Source organism: Aythya marila (genome assembly GCF_965140915.1).
Source record: "Aythya marila genome assembly, chromosome: 14".
NCBI lineage: Eukaryota > Metazoa > Chordata > Aves > Anseriformes > Anatidae > Aythya > Aythya marila.
This window is the reverse complement of record NC_139055.1, coordinates 13957129-13972238: the sequence shown is the minus strand read 5'-3', so window position 1 is coordinate 13972238 and position 15110 is coordinate 13957129. Positions and strand designations below refer to the sequence as shown.

The 15110-nt window shown below is 54.2% G+C and overlaps 1 protein-coding gene across 1 annotated transcript in view; it reads right to left on the bottom strand.

Moving 5' to 3' along the window:
* Window positions 1–831: 831 nt before the first annotated feature.
* Window positions 832–15110, bottom strand: part of FAT2 (FAT atypical cadherin 2) — a gene marked incomplete at both ends in the record, with an annotated part of 42237 nt that continues 27958 nt past the window's right edge. Inside the window, 10 exons of the mRNA XM_082771989.1 lie at window positions 832–1370; window positions 2176–2768; window positions 3714–3867; window positions 6258–6699; window positions 8969–9114; window positions 9824–10631; window positions 11701–11898; window positions 12007–12150; window positions 12778–12915; window positions 13542–13756. Coding sequence (XP_082628115.1) covers window positions 832–1370; window positions 2176–2768; window positions 3714–3867; window positions 6258–6699; window positions 8969–9114; window positions 9824–10631; window positions 11701–11898; window positions 12007–12150; window positions 12778–12915; window positions 13542–13756 — 3377 coding nt within the window. The remainder of the gene's footprint in view (window positions 1371–2175; window positions 2769–3713; window positions 3868–6257; window positions 6700–8968; window positions 9115–9823; window positions 10632–11700; window positions 11899–12006; window positions 12151–12777; window positions 12916–13541; window positions 13757–15110) is intronic.

Below are 15110 nucleotides of genomic sequence, written 5' to 3'. Positions count from 1 at the left end.
AGCACAGGGACGTACAACAAGCCCTCGGTCGGTGCCCATCCCGCGCTGGGGATGCCGTGGGTGCAGTCCATGGCACAGGGGCTGGCCCTGCAGTCTTTTTGGGATACACCAGCCCCAGGGGTGTGAGGGCTGGGTACCGCTGCAGCCTCGGGGCAGGTTCCCCTGCTCCCCGCAGCACAGCCCAGCTGGGAAGGGTCCACGGGCTGGTTTTAGTCCATGCCGGTGCCATGTGCCTTGTTGCATTTTTTAATTTTTTTTTTCCCCTGTAGAAATGGACGTTTGTTTTATTTTCTTGGACTTCTTTTTGCCAAGTTGAGGGCGTGCTGGCAGGCCTGGCTGCACCCCCTCATCTCTCAGCCAGCCTCGTGGGGAGCAGACGCAGAAGAGGGTTTGCACCAACCGCACCATCCCACCGGGCAAACCATCGCCCTGATGCAAGTCCTCGGCACCAGAGCTGGCCGCCGGGGGCTGGGCAGTGCTAGTCCTTCCCTGCCTTCTCCTCCAGGGCTGCTGCAGTGCCTGCTCTGCTCCTCCCCGGGACCGGGCAGCCCAGGCTGCGAGGAGATGCACGGCGTCGTCGGGGGGAATGCTCCGTGGCAAGGAGGCCGGTTAGTCACTGGCATCCCACGAGCATCCTCCGTGTCCTGGCGATGGCCGGAGCATTTCCCCTCCGTCCACAGCAGGAACAAAAAGATCCAGCCAAATCCCACCCCAGCGCGGGGGGCGAGATGCTGCAAACCGGGGCGGGGGGGAACGCCAGCCTCCCTCGGGCTGGGGACACACACACACACGTGTGCGCTTCCCTTCTCAGCTCCGGGACGAGTCCCTCGGTTAAAACATCACCTCCTCGCAGCTGCCGTAGTCGCTCTCCACCATGTCGGAGCCCTCGTAGTTGGGGGGCGGCAGGGGCTGGGGGCGGAGGCCGGGCTGGTGGTGGCCCACCACCTCGCAGTCGGCGTAGGACGGCTGCGCCACGCTCAGCCTCATGCTCACCCGCTTGTAGCCGGGCTCGGGCTGGTAGGGGACCCCTTCGCCCTGCACCAGCTGGGCCGGGTAGTAGCTGATGGCCGTGTACTCGTTCTGGCACTGGGAGGCTCCCATCTCCACCGGCCCCAGCGGCAAGAAGTCCTCCAGGTTCTGGTTGCTGTAGCGGGGAGGGATGGGGGCCCGCTTGTTGCTCTGGTCCAGCGGGAAGGGGAAGCCCCCGTACAGAGCCACCGGCTCGGCGTCGGCCGGAGGAGGGGGCGGCGGGGGGAGAGGAGGGTGGGAGGAGGAGGCGGGGGGGGCTTGGATGATCTCGTAGTGGGAATACTCCTGGACGTCCGAGGAGAGGTAGCGGGGCGGCCAGTAGGTTGTTTCTGCTGGGTAGACTGGAAGAGAAGAGAGCTGTGTTAGCTGCAGTGCGTGCCCCAGGTTGGGGTTTTCCCTCTCCTGCCCTCCTGTTGATTCTCACTGCGTGAGCCTGAGCCTGCAGGAGATGGGGTGGAGGGGAGAGAGGAGCTGTGGGGACTGGGGAGCTGCAGTGTCTGCCCCGGGAGAAGATGGGATTTCAGGGCACCCCTACCTGTGCCGGGGCAGTGCTCCCACCAGGCTTCTGACACTCCCTGCCCTAGCACGCAAATGACACACTTCAGCACGCCACATGGTTGCAAAAAGCTTCCACAATGAAGGGATGGTGCAGAGCAAGTGATCCACTGGATCCCTTTCCCTCTACTTCACTCTTGTCAGCTCTCTTTGGCAGCTCTCCTGGCTGCTGAGCTCCTGGGCAGGAACAGAGCAGGGACCTGGCTGCCTGGAGCCGCATTTCCCTCCGGGCATGATCCCTCTGGCTGTGGGCATTTGGTGTGAAAGACTCCACTAAAACTCACGCTGACTTTTAGGATCTTAAATATTCCTCACTGGCTTCAACATCCCCATTTACAGGGACTTTTGACCCTGGGCATGTGGGAATTCAGGCCGTCCATTAATGGGAGCTAAGTGAATTAAAGCTGAAAATGGGGGTGCAGAGGTGACACCTGGGGAAGGGAAGAGCCAGTGGAGGGACTAGGGCATCATTCACCCACATTTTACTTTGCTCTGCCCGACACCATTGCTCTCCCATGTTTGCAAACGCGTGATCCACCTCACAGGGGTAAAGGGACCTGGCGAGAGCAAGCCAAAACTGCAGCTACTGACCCATCTCCTCCCTGGCCCAGGTGCACTTGACGAAGGACTCATTGTCGGAGTTGGAGGGGGGCGCGGCGGGGGGCAGGTTGGGCGCCACGCTGCACACGATGGTGCCCCGGTGCTTGGGGGCGTTGGCCGAGTTGAAGGTGACGAACTCGGGAGTGCCGCTTGCTTTGCGCTGCTCCGGCGTGGCCCGGTCCAGGTTGTTGTGCGCCGTGTCGCCGAGGATGTTGAGCTCGATGGGGGGCACGGCTTGGGTGCCCACGCCCACGCTCTTGGAGAACTCGCTCTTGGAGAGCAGGTCGGGGTCCTCCCGGGCCACCGGCTTGTGCGCCTTGGCGCGGTGGCGGTAGCGCTTGCGGATGAGCACGAAGGCCACGGCCAGGATGGCCACCCCCAGCACGCCGGCCACGATCTCGGCGATCTCCTCCGGGCCCACCGCCCACTGCGTGGGCACGATGGCGGGGGTGATGATGGGCTGGGTGCAGTAGTCCCCCTGGTAATCCGACGGGCAGATGCAGTGGATGGAGCCCTGGGCGCTCACGCAGCGCCCCGCGTTGCGGCACGGGTTGTCTTGGCACTCCTCGGCCAGCTTCTCGCACCTGGGAAGGGATGGGGACAACGTCAGCCTGGGGAAGAGGCTAAAGCTTCACTGTCCTGCTCAGAGCTCTGGTTTATCCCACCTGGGGTGCCTCCTCTGGGCTTCTGCCTCCCTTGCCAGCCGCCGTGCTACCTGCCTCTCCTGGCAGAGGGTGGGGATCCTGGCATTTACAATAGTGCTTTTCATAAGAAGGCTGCAAGGTTTACAGGATGGTCATTTTTTGGCATTTTATGGAGCATATGCAGAGCTCAGACTGAATTCTCTGTCCTGCTCAGCCCCGTAGAACCTAAATATTCTCCTTTCTCACTTGCCTGCAGGACAGGGACTTTCCCTTCCAGCAGTAATGCTCTCCCCGTGCTAGGGGGAATATGCACTGGTTGATTTTCCTTCCTTTTTTTTTTTTTTTTTCCCTATTACTCTCACTGCAGAGACACCATGAAGCGTTCACTTCTCTTATTTCTTAGCCATTGCGTTAGGATGTGTGAGCCGGCGTGTGTGCCATTCCAGGTATCACACTGCCACCTAATGCCCAGATACATTCCTTTATCCAAGAGTTGCAGTAATGATTTCTGCCTTCACATTTGTTAAAAACACCACTTTTCACCCCAGCTAAGTGACTCGGGGCCCCACGCGGGGCACCTCTGGTGGCGCTGGGCTGGAGGCAGGGCAGGAAGCTTGGGGAGGGTGCATGGCTGCGGCGGGTGACACCAAGCAGCAGAGCAGCCTCTGGGCTTGGTGAGTTCTCCAGCTGTGGATATTTGGCAAGCACTCGCTGACATTTAGTGTAGGGGAAACATATCCAGGCTGTAACATTGCTGGTGAGAACTCCAAAGTGGTATTAACCATAGGGTTTGGGGCCAAAGCCAAACACTGTGATGCCTGGTGATAACAGGGACCAGTAGCACATCATGATCCCAGCCCACCACAGGACACCTCCTGGCCTTACCTTTCGCCCAGGTACCAGTCGGGGCAGTGGCAGGAGTAGCCGGTGGCGGAGAGGACGCAGGTGCCCCCGTGCAAGCAGGGCTTGGAGTCGCAGGGGCTGTCTCCGAGCTCACAGCGCTCCCCAGAAAACAGCCCGGAGCAGATGCAGGTGTAACCTGGAGGGGTGAGAGGGAGCTGTAAGGAGACCACATCCACACGGAGGAACTGGTGAGAGCGGTGTGGAGCAGTGCCCGGCACTGATAGCACAAATGGAGGGCTCAATCCAGCTGCCTGAGCACACGCACTTGGTGCTGCTGGATGTTTGTGGGGCACCCAAACCATCCTTGGAGAACTGGTACCCACATTACAGGACCTGGAGCAGTTGCTGGAGGCTTTGGGTGCTGCAGAGCTGTTTAGGGAGGAGAAGCCTGCCCTCTCCTGACACAGTGCCTCTCCAGACAGCACGTGGCTTTACCTCATGGAGAAACTGGGGGTCAAACTTAGATTAAAGGAAGGGGAGCCTGGTGGGCTGCATCAGCATTTCTGGCCCTGCTAAAAGCGATCCCGTGCAACCCATTGTTCTCTGCAGCCTCGGTCCTGCGAGTCCTGGCGGCGCGAGGCGCCTGTCTCGGCACGCCTGGCTTCTCCTGCCTGCAGGAGGTGACTGGTCACAGCCAGAGGAGCCCGGCACACCTGGGGACATGGAGGGGCTGCTGCTGCCTGGGTTTTGGGCTGCTGCTTCACGTAACCCCAAAATGGGAACATCCCTGGCTCTGCTGAACTCCTGCCAGTCCCTCGGCTGGCGGTGCTGTGCGGGAAGGTCAGGCTTGCCACGCTGCAGCACGCTCCAAGCCTTGGCTGCTCAGCCACGAGCCAAACTTCCCCGCTTTAGAGCGCAGCGCGAGCAAGGGCAGACCTGTTCCCACACGCGTGCCAGGGGCTGTGCAGCCAGGACGTGCCGGCGCTCGCTCGGCAGGTGCTGGACATCGCCCGTGGGGCTGCGTGTGCGCACACACACGTGTTCCTGGGCGCGGGGCTTGCCTGCGTTCGCCCTGTGCTCTCAGTTGATGTGGTGCCTGGTCTGGCTTTGACCCTTTCGGCACAGACGCGTTCTCACGTGGCTCGTGGCCCACCCGGGCTCGTTTGCCCAGACGTGCCTTAGCCTGTGCGGGTAATCCCGTGCCTGCGGTCCCCGGGCAGAGCTCTGCACAAACTCGCGCTGCGTGCCCGCGGTGTCCGGCAGTGAGCCCGCGGGGCTGCAGGAAGCCGCACGCCCCGGCTAACCTCACAGCTACGCCTCCCTCCAGCAACCCCTGCCCTGCAGAAATGCCCTGTGCAATCCTGCTGGGGCCGCATCCCACAAGAACCCTGCTGGGCAGCTGGCCGTTTGCAGGGGAGGCTGTTCACGCTGGGAGGAAGCTATGGGAAGGGCGCTGGGTGATTATTAACAAGGGAGGGATTTTTTCTTTCACTTTTGTATCCTCTCTGCAAAGCTTGCAGGTGCTGCCTTGACCCACTGCAGAAGTGAGTTTTCACCTGTAGGGCTTTGAGCCCCTTCCAGGCCAGCCAGAGGGGATTTCCAGGCAGAGGGGTGCAGGGCTAAGGCTGAGGCACTAGGTCCAGGCTAACTGGTGTGGACAGCTTGCGTCAAACGAGTTCACCTGAGCCAGGCAGCTGCTGAGTCGGCAGGGCTGGGGATCTCGTTCCCAGCAGCTGCGGGCAGGGCAGGAGGAGCTCTGCTCCCTCCTCCGGTCCTTGCTTGCTCGCTGGGCAGGGTTTGGGCTTTGGCAGCTGACCCAAGGAGCACAGAGCTCCTGCCCCACTCCACAGCCTGCAGAGCCCTGAGGGTGCCCGTCTCAGGCGATAGGGTGCTGTGGGGTGCAGCCCTGCAGCTGTGCTGGCAGCTGGGATGTGGGTGCACGGCAGTGGCATGAGAGGGGAGCTGGGAGGGGTCCTCACCCTGGAATGAGCACTTTTTGTGATGCAGCTGGTAGAAAAAGCCCTTTGATGGGAGCTGGGGCAGTGGGGAGCCTGTCTGGGGCAGAGCCTGGTGCCAAACCTCTGCTGAGCACCCGCACCCCGCGTTAACCTGCCGCTCTCGGCTGTCAGCTTGCTGTTTTCCCATATCCTTTCCCATAGCCCCGGGGAGTCACCGAGTGCAGTGGGGATAGATGAAGATCTTGGCTTGTTTCTGCCCAGATACCATCGCTGCATGATCCCATCTCGCCCAATTCCGACCTCACTAATGGCTCCTTAAGCAAAGGGGATGTAGCGGGGAGGGTGGAATTTCTATTTGCGTCTGAATTTTTGGCAAAGGTGCTCTCTCCTAGGTCATGCACGCTCCTTAGAAATGTGTTCCTTCCCTCTGGGCCACGGCCCTCTGCTGAGAGCCAGGAGGATGATCTCATGGCCCCGGCTGCTCCTGCACTGAGCCAGCTATCCCTTGAGTTCCCCTGGGACCGGGGACCTCTCACTCAAGAAGCCCCTTGATAGGGACAAATGAAGAAGTTGTGACTTTCCCTTCCCTCGCTGCTCCCCCATTGCTCTGCGTAGGATATCCATGTACCTCCTCCGTGTGTTTCGGAGCACATCCCGTTGTTCAGGCACGGATTGCTGCTGCAGGCACCGGTCGGGGAGCAGCACTGCTTTATCCCCACCTCCTCCACCACTTCCTTGGATTGCCCTTTCCCGGGCAGGAGGACCACTTCCCTGCCGTTGATCGCAAGCACATCCAGGCAGCCCCTGAACCCTCGTGTGACTCTCTGGGACTGGAGGGGTTGCCGGAGGCCCCCAAAAAGCAGGTCTCGTCTGCCCCGGGAGATGCCACAGGTCCCTGGCAGCTGGAGAGAGGCATTCCCCAGCCCGTCGATGAGCAGGCGGACAGACGTGTTCTTCACCTCCAGGAAGACCGAGTGCCACTCGCCGTCGCTCACGAGGCGCGAGGAGGAGAGGTTCCCGGTGTAGCTGCCCCGACAGCTGTACCCGAGGTGAGGCACCCCGTTCACCACCTGCAAAACACATCCCAGGGGGCCCGGTTAGCTGTGGTGCATGTGGGTGGTGTTTGTGGGGGCTCTCTGCATCCCTCTTGCTACTTAGTCCCCTCTCTCCCTGCCTGAGCATTGTGAGTCAAGAGGGATCCCAGTTTTTGGGCCCCAAGAATTACCAGCTAGGCAAATACAGCCCCTGAAATCTCTTTTATTTTACAAACCACCTTCATCTTGCTGGCACAACTTCGCCCATGGCCCTGCAACCACTGACCACTGGGAGGGAGGGAGGGAAGCTCACCTTTCCCTCTAACAGGGTGCAGAGCCATGCGATAATGCTGCTGCAGCTGCTCACCCTTTCTTCCCCCTTCCCGAGCCTAATCAGAGCCCTGGTATTCAGGCTGTCCTAACTCCATCACCGGGCACAGATGGGCTCTTGTTCTGGGCCACGTGGCCTTTATTCTTTTCTCACTGTCTCACTAGTGGTGGGGAAGGTGCTGGAGTGGTTCCCGCTTTGGCATGGGTGAGGGATGCTGAAAGGACCTCGACGAGGAGCAGCACCTGGCAGCTTTCTCTGGGGGAGGCAAGGAGAAGGCAGGAGGCAGAGAAAGGGATTCCTGTTGTACCCAGCTCCTCACCAGCCTGCCAGAAACCCAGGCCAAAGCTGCTAATAGGGGTTGCAATCCAGTCCTTGCTCTCCAGCAGATGGGAGGGAGACAATCAAGTTACTGAGCTTCCAAAAGCAAGCCATGGTCTTCTGCACTGAACTGGGCCATCAGGAATTCCTGTCTGCAACCCAAGATTCCTCTTTAAAACTCATGGAAGAAGGAGGAAGGAAAGGTTGGCTGTGTTGTTTTGGGATGAACTCAGGGGTAAATCCCTTTTTCACCTTTTCTCCCCAGGGCTCTGTTGATAAAAGCTCTCCTTCATAGAAGCCAAGAGCCCACGGAGAAGGAGAAATGACAGAACAAGACATTCACAGAAAACCTGCACAGCTTGCTGCTGGGAATCCCAAGCAGATGAGATCTCCACTGGGGGACATTAGAGACGAGGATGCTTGGAAGAGGCTAGAGCAAGAGGAGTGATTATGGGCTACACCAAACTTTAGAGGAACCTACATCTGGTGTGGTCGGGCTGCTCTGGAGGGGCCAAATGCAGAGTGGGATATCAGTTCACTCTTAGAGAAGTCTGTGGCACAAACAAAGCTCAGTGAGAGGAGAGAGCACCCGCCGAAAGAAGCAGGGATGACAAAGGGAAGGGAGAACTGGATGCAGCCGGCACGCGCCATGGAAGGGCCTCAGGGCAACGTGTGTGTAAATCCCTTTGCACGATTGGCAGGCACACCAGAGAGCTTTGTCACTTTGCTTTATCTGGAGGAAGGTGATTTCACTTCAGATGGGTCTGTAGATTGGGCTTATCGATTTCTGGGGCTGGGAGACGGCTGAGAACTTGATTCCCTGGAGCAAGAGCTGATGGACTGCCAAGTCCTTCCCAGCGTGCCTGGCTTGCCATCCTGTCACTGCGTCCTGCTTCTGAATATCGGTAGAGCTTAGCAACTGGAAGAGCAATGATATGTCTACCCCTGGGGGAAGCTGTCCTCTTTACCAAATCTACAAACTGTCAGCTAAAATTCTTTCACAGCTTTGTCTCATACCTAGAAAGCTTAAAAGCACACCACAAAGCTTAAAATCCTGAGGGCTTCCTTCAGTCATTCAGGCCAGACAGACCCTTCTTGAGAAGCTATATTTCTCTCGTCAGCCCTTTGCAGCATGGCTTAAAGTCACAGCTGGAGGTGGGCACAGGACTTAGAGATGATGTTTCTCTGCTTTTGTCCTTAGTGGCTAGGGCTGTGACAGCAAGGAGCAACACATACTTTGGGTAGGTCTCTGGGTGTTGGCCACTGCACAGCTTCCTGTCTGTGTCGGTCTTTTGTAGCAGTGGGAAGAAAAGTGTTTCAAAATAGGAAGATGGGATTGCGAAACCATGAGAAGGGATGAGGGAGCTCGGGGACAGGATGAACACTTGCAGGTAGATTTGCAGTGTGTAGATCACAATGTGATTAGTCTCGGGGATAAGTCTCAGTAAGCTGATAAGTACATCCCGTGATCTTGGTCTCCAGTTAGACCAATTTTAATTGGTGGGGAATATACAAACCCCTTATTCTTTATTCATCTGCTTTTCTAGATCAATTACTAGAGATGATAACTACTGCATCTTCTTTCTCTGGTTCCCTTCCCTGAAACAATAAGTGCTTTTTACACTGGAAAGAAGCCCTGCATGTTGTGATCCGTACCTCCAACACGGCCTGGTCGGTCCCGTTGGCGGAGAACACCACGGCGTGCTGCTGGTGGGTCTTCAGACGAAAGTGCATGTGCCAGGACCCCGCCTGAGAGTGCTGGTACCAAATGTAGCTGTGGCCCCCGAACCTCACAGCCGTTCCTGGAAGCAGAGTGAGCGAAAGGTCTCATCTTTGTCACATTTTGAGGCTGTTTTCAGCCTTGCCTCTTTTCCCAGCCAGACACCATAACTGCCCAGCAACAATCCTGCCCACAGCAACCCACGTGCAGCTGCACTGCAGCTCCCACAGCTCCCATTTGGTGTTCCCAGTATTTCTTTTGGGTACACAACTGTAAGACAGTCCTGCGATAGCAGCCCTGCAAGTTCTGTCCCACAGCAGCTTCTGGGTGCCCTCAGAATGGTCTACAACACCCTTGGATTTCCTCTTCCTTTAATATGTCTTTATCTTAGCCTACAGTATCTCCCTACCTTTCCTGCCCAAGTGATGTGTTAACCTCTGTTGTCTCATTACTTGAAGCACTCTAGAGTACACATAACAAATATGCTCTACTTGCCTTCCCTGGAATTTATCAGTTAGTCTCTATTTTTATGAGCCCTGAATAAACACAGGAGCTCAAAGATTGAAAATCTAATCACTGAGCTTTGTTACTTGCTAGGTATGAGTGACTTGAGTGACTTTTACCAATGAGATAAATATTACTGTTGCTTAATTAAAAGCTACCAGAGATTCATACAAAAAAAAAAAAAAAAAAAAAAAAAGAAGAAAAAAAAAAGAAGAAAAAAAAAAGAGTGAATTATTCAAGCTCTAAGAGGTTTATATTGTGGCATGCTACCAAGAAGGATTGCTCACCATTGCAAGAACAGATTTGCTCCAGGCTGTGCCGCGGGGTGAGGACGCTGAGCCGGGCAGTGCTGTAAGTAGACATCATGCCTGGATCCAGCTGAATGGTCTCCTTGCAGACACGGTGGGCACAGTCTGACCCATGGCACGGCACGTGAATTGCCTTCTTCATCCGCAGTCCCACAAGCTGGTCCATCTCCCCCGCTGAGACGGTGATCTTGTTTGCCAGCACCCGAGGCTCATACAGGGAGCCATGGGGCTCTCCGACGGCCAAGAGCAGGTCCACCCCATCAGAGGCAGCCGCGGGCTGTAGGCTGGCCATGTGGATGTTCTGGCGCCGGGTGACAAGGACGTTTCCTAGAAACCTCTGCAAGTTGCGCCAGTGATCCCCCACAAACTCCTCTGGGGAGAGGTGTCGGAAGTGCAGCACCACCGCCTTGTCCAGCGCCTCCTGCGTGAAGCACCACACATGGACATTGACGGTGGTGCTGGCGGTGAAGGTGCCATCGCTCACCGTCACGTTCAGGAGGTAATGGCCATGGGGAAGCTTGTCCCCAGCGATGATCTTTCCGTCTGTGGCCCCAACGGAGAAGCGTCCCTCCCGGGGCACTTCTGCCACCAACGTGTACACCAGCGTGTCGTGGGGGTCTCGGTCCGTGGCGTGGATCTTGCCCAGCACACCTCCTCGGAAGGCTGCCTCGTTGGTGGTGATGAATATCTCCAGGGGAAGGGCAGAGGGGGCGTACTGGCTCTGCTCAGTCACTTGGATGTTTATGAATGCCGATGAGGACAGGGGAGGGATGCCGCTGTCGGAGACCTGACAAAGAAAAGAGAAGGACCTGTTACAGCCGTGTGCTGCTTGCCGTCCCCTGAGGGGCTGAGGTTTTGCCAAAGGACCGTGTCCTTTGCACAGGCAGCAATGGGTGGGAGCTCTCAGGCAGCAGGAATGGAGAAGGAGCAGGAAAAATTGGCAGCAGTGTTGGACCTCTGCCTGGGGCTGGCTTCCCGAGGGAAGCGGCAGCGTGCCTTCCAGCCTGGAGACTGATTGAGTCCTTCTGTTCGTGGTGGGGTCGCGCTCATTTCCGTGTGCTCATCAGCAGCTGAGGCACACCTGAGTGGCTCTGATTTCCTGAGGATTAATCATCTTTAGAGCTGCTGCCAATCTCTGGTGTTCCATACGTAACCGGGTGTACAGAGATAGATAAAAGCAGTTACGCATGTTGACACATTTGCTCACCTTCCGGACTATTTAAGCCCATATCCCACCTCTGACAATGTCTGCCTAGCATGAGCCAAGGAAGCTCAGAATAGAAAAATGTGAATAATCAGATTACAGGATAAGTCTCTCCCTCATCTTAGGCAGTTAGTGGTTGAGGTTTGTAATAATAATAGTACCTAGCTTTTAGAATGACTGCTAGTACTGGAGAAGTATGTACTTTACATGTTATTATGCTATTGTTTGTAAAACACTATCCTTAGTGATAACATTGAAAATTAATTCATTTACACTGCCACAGTAGAAACCCTCAAAAAGAGGAGTTTAAATCACTTCTAGGATACTTGGAGAAAATTTGCACGATCACTTTAAACTGAAGTTGCTAGAATTACGCTGGGAAAAGCATCTGCCTAAGGACACTGCCGACAGAGCACTTCTCATGATCATGTTAACTGATTTTATCAATGCCGAGGCTGGTTCCCAGCTTCTTGTGGGCAGACTTTGCAGAGCAATGAGCTCTGAATCTGACTCCAAACTGCAGAATTTTTTCCTGGATTGGATTTCTCCAATACCAGGGAATTTCCCATCCGGCTGTGCCATCCTAATCTCATTGTGTTGCTCTTAAACCCCGCTGGGAGTCCAGCTACCAGGACAGAAAGGCAGGCTTTACCTGGACTTGTAAAAGGTACTGCTCTTTCACTCTTCTGTTCAGGACGGATGATGTTACCAGCAGACCATTTTGGGTGACATCAAAAGCCTTCCCATCATTGCCCTGTGTAATCTGGAATGAATACGGCGGACCATTTTCTGGGGAGTCTCTGTCACTCATGATCAGCTCCAGGACACTTGTTCCCACGGGGGCATTCTCCTGAAATGCAGAAAGATGCTAGGGAAGAAAGAGAAGCAAAGAGACAAGGCCCAGGGGAACTCATATTGCTCCTAGGGCTGCTGGATAAGGAACAGCACCCCAGCTTACCTGCACCACCACGCTGTAGTTGAGCTGGAAGAACCGAGGAGGGTTGTCGTTGACATCAGACACATGGACACGCACGGCGACATCGCTGGACTGAGCAGGGTGGCCGTTGTCCGTGGCTCGAACTGTCAGGGAGTAGCTGGAGATCTGGAGGATTTATAGCTCATGGTCACTTGGAGAAATGCAAGAGTGGAGGCTTTTTCATGTTCATCTTTTACTACTACAGCTTGTTAAATAGCTTTGCCCTCAGCTAGTGGTCTCCCTCTGTAAATCAGCACCTTGCTGCAAAAAATCAGCCTCACAGTAGCTGCAGAGCAGGGAAACAACTTGCCAAAGATGGATGAGGCCCAAGCTGAGCGAACATCTGTCAGCAGTGGTTTGAGCTGCTACTGCTTTATGGAAGAGATTGTCCAGATGGCCTTTCCAGCTCCTGCCCATATCCATTTTCTGTAATGCTCTGATGAATATGGGCATAAACCAGCCACATTGGTTTCCATTTTGGGGCTGATTCTCACCCAGACAGCTTGAAGTACTGGTAGAGCAGATCACAGCACAGAGCTGTGACCACTGAAGTCTGTATTGCCTTCTCCAAAGCCCACTGTTTCTACACCTATGGGTCTAGGAAATGATTGAATGAATGAAAGAGTTGCTCTCTGCTTATGGCATTATCAGGAGATCATTCAGAAAACAGCAGGCAGCTGAATATACTGTGCTCCCTTGGGCTTCTGTGACACATCAGTTTTAATTTTCCTGTTTCCATTTTCTTGAACTCACCTCTTCCCTGTCCAGATGCTTGGCAATGCTTATCTGCCCGCTTTTGGGCTGAATGGCAAAATGTCCCAGTGGGTTCCCTTCCACAATTGAATACGTGATCTGGTTGTTCATTGCTCCATCCAAGTCATCAGCTGACACCTGTCAGAAGAAAAAACAACTAGGACTCCTGGCCTCAAAGGGCCTGGCCATGGGGGAATCTCCAGGGACGTGACCTCTTTGTAATTGAAGGGTATTGGTTTGAGCTTGCTTTAAATGAGGAGGAAAGAAGGTGTTTTATATCAGTGTCATTCATGAGTTTTCTCTGGGAAAAAAATAAGCAAAGCTACAGCATTGGCTTTCTCCTTGTTCCTTTCCTGACCTCACCATCCCTGTGATGGTAACTCAGGCTGGGCAGAGGACTCCACACGGCAATACCCTGACTCCTCTACTCTGCACTAGGGAATCCCCTGCCTTCCTCAGGCCTCAATGGTGTGGGCTATGGGCAGGCATTTTAGCTCTTTTGGGAGGTCCTCAAAGCTCCTGAGCCCTCCTTAGGTTTTCCAAGCTTTCATTCAAAGGTGCCTTCTGAAGCAAAGTGTCAGCCCTGTCTGTGGGCTGCTGGGAGTCCTTGCGATCACCCATTTTAAAGTCATGCCTAAATTTTAGGTGCTGAATATCACAAACCCACCGAACTGGCTGTGTCCAAAGCTGAGTAAAGTGCAAAGGAAGAACAAATAATGCATAGTGCAGAGGCAAAGACAGTGGCTTTTTTTTTATAATCATACCGTGAGGATGATTTCTCCAACTGCAGCATCCTCCCGGATATCAGCGAAGTAGGGGTCTTGGATGAACTCTGGTGCATGGTCGTTAATGTCAGTAATGTTGATCACCACCATGGTGACATCACTTAGGGAAGCTGAGCCCTTCCTTGTGCCCTCAATGGATAAGTAATACTCATGACTCGCTTCGAAGTCCAAGCTCCCATTTATGTATAAGGCACCTGCATGGGCAGATGGGCAGAAAAGGACAGAAGATACTTTAAATGAATGGTACATGAGAGTTTTTTGGAATACTTCAGGACTACCAAGATGCTTGCCAAGACTGCCAGCTGGTAAGGTGCTGTTGATCTGTTTTTGACCTTTTCTGGTTAAAAGCAGGATATTGAAAGTCATGACATCACATAAAACAAGCTGTAATTGAAGTGATTCTGCCATAACCTGCCTGTGTTTGGTATCAGGTGTCTGAAGAGGTGAAACAACCTCTCGTTCTGGAAGGTCTCCAGGAGTCTTGATTGGAAGAGATCTGGGACAAAATAGGGTGAGAATCCAACAATGCTATCAAAGGCTGTGACCAAGGCAGTAGCAGAGCACCACTCACTGGTGTCATAGGCAGGGTGAAAAGGTGTGAGATGTAGATGCAGAACTGTACAGGAGAAAAAGGTGTATGGCAAGGTGTTGTGATTTGTAACCAAGGTTTGGGATGTAGTATAGAAGGAAAAGGGAGGCTGATGAACTCAAATGATTGAGGAACGAGGAATAAAGACGTACATTGAAAGAAAATAAAAAATTAAAGGAAAAAAAAGGAAAGGGACACAAGAACACAATGGGACATTGTACTTCACTGTTTTCCTGGGTTCTGCACTGCAAATGCCACAGAATTATTCCCTGGAAATTACACTGCTCTGCTGTCTTTTAAGGTGTACATGCTAATGAGAAGATCATTTTGGAAAAAGTAGCAGGAGCCTTGAGGACACAGAAGCTGAGGAAGGCGCTGTGGGTGAGGGTGTTACAGCCAAGAGCAGAAGGCCACTGAGGATGCAGCCGGTGCTTGTTCCAGGGATCTAACACTGGCCTCGCGATAACAGCTCTTATCAGATCGCTGTGCAAATAGAGCAGTGCTTTATTTGGCTGGTAAACCTGTCTCAACACCTGCTTGTGGTTAATGGATTGGTAATAGCCACATTCACTGAGTGCTGCCTAATAAAACTGCCTGTTAGCTTGGGCTGCAGGTACCTTGTAAGATCACAGTGGAGAGGCTTTCTAAATGAAATCACCTTCCCTAGCATTTTGAAGTGGAAAAATTTCCCCATCCTAATCTCCATGTAATCCTCTTTCTCGCAGACCCATCTCAGATCCCAGACATGTAGCAGGAATCTTTCTGTTAATTTCAGGAAGATTGGGGTCGCACTTAAAGTGGCTTAGCTGACAAATTTAGTGTAGAAGACTGCACTCCCTACCCCCATGCTGTACTCTCTATACGGGCAGAAAAGATCTGTGGCCAAGACTGACTGCTTGGAGACATCAGGGGAAGCTCTTTTAGAAAATGGAGTACTCTAACATCCTCCTTTTCCCCCA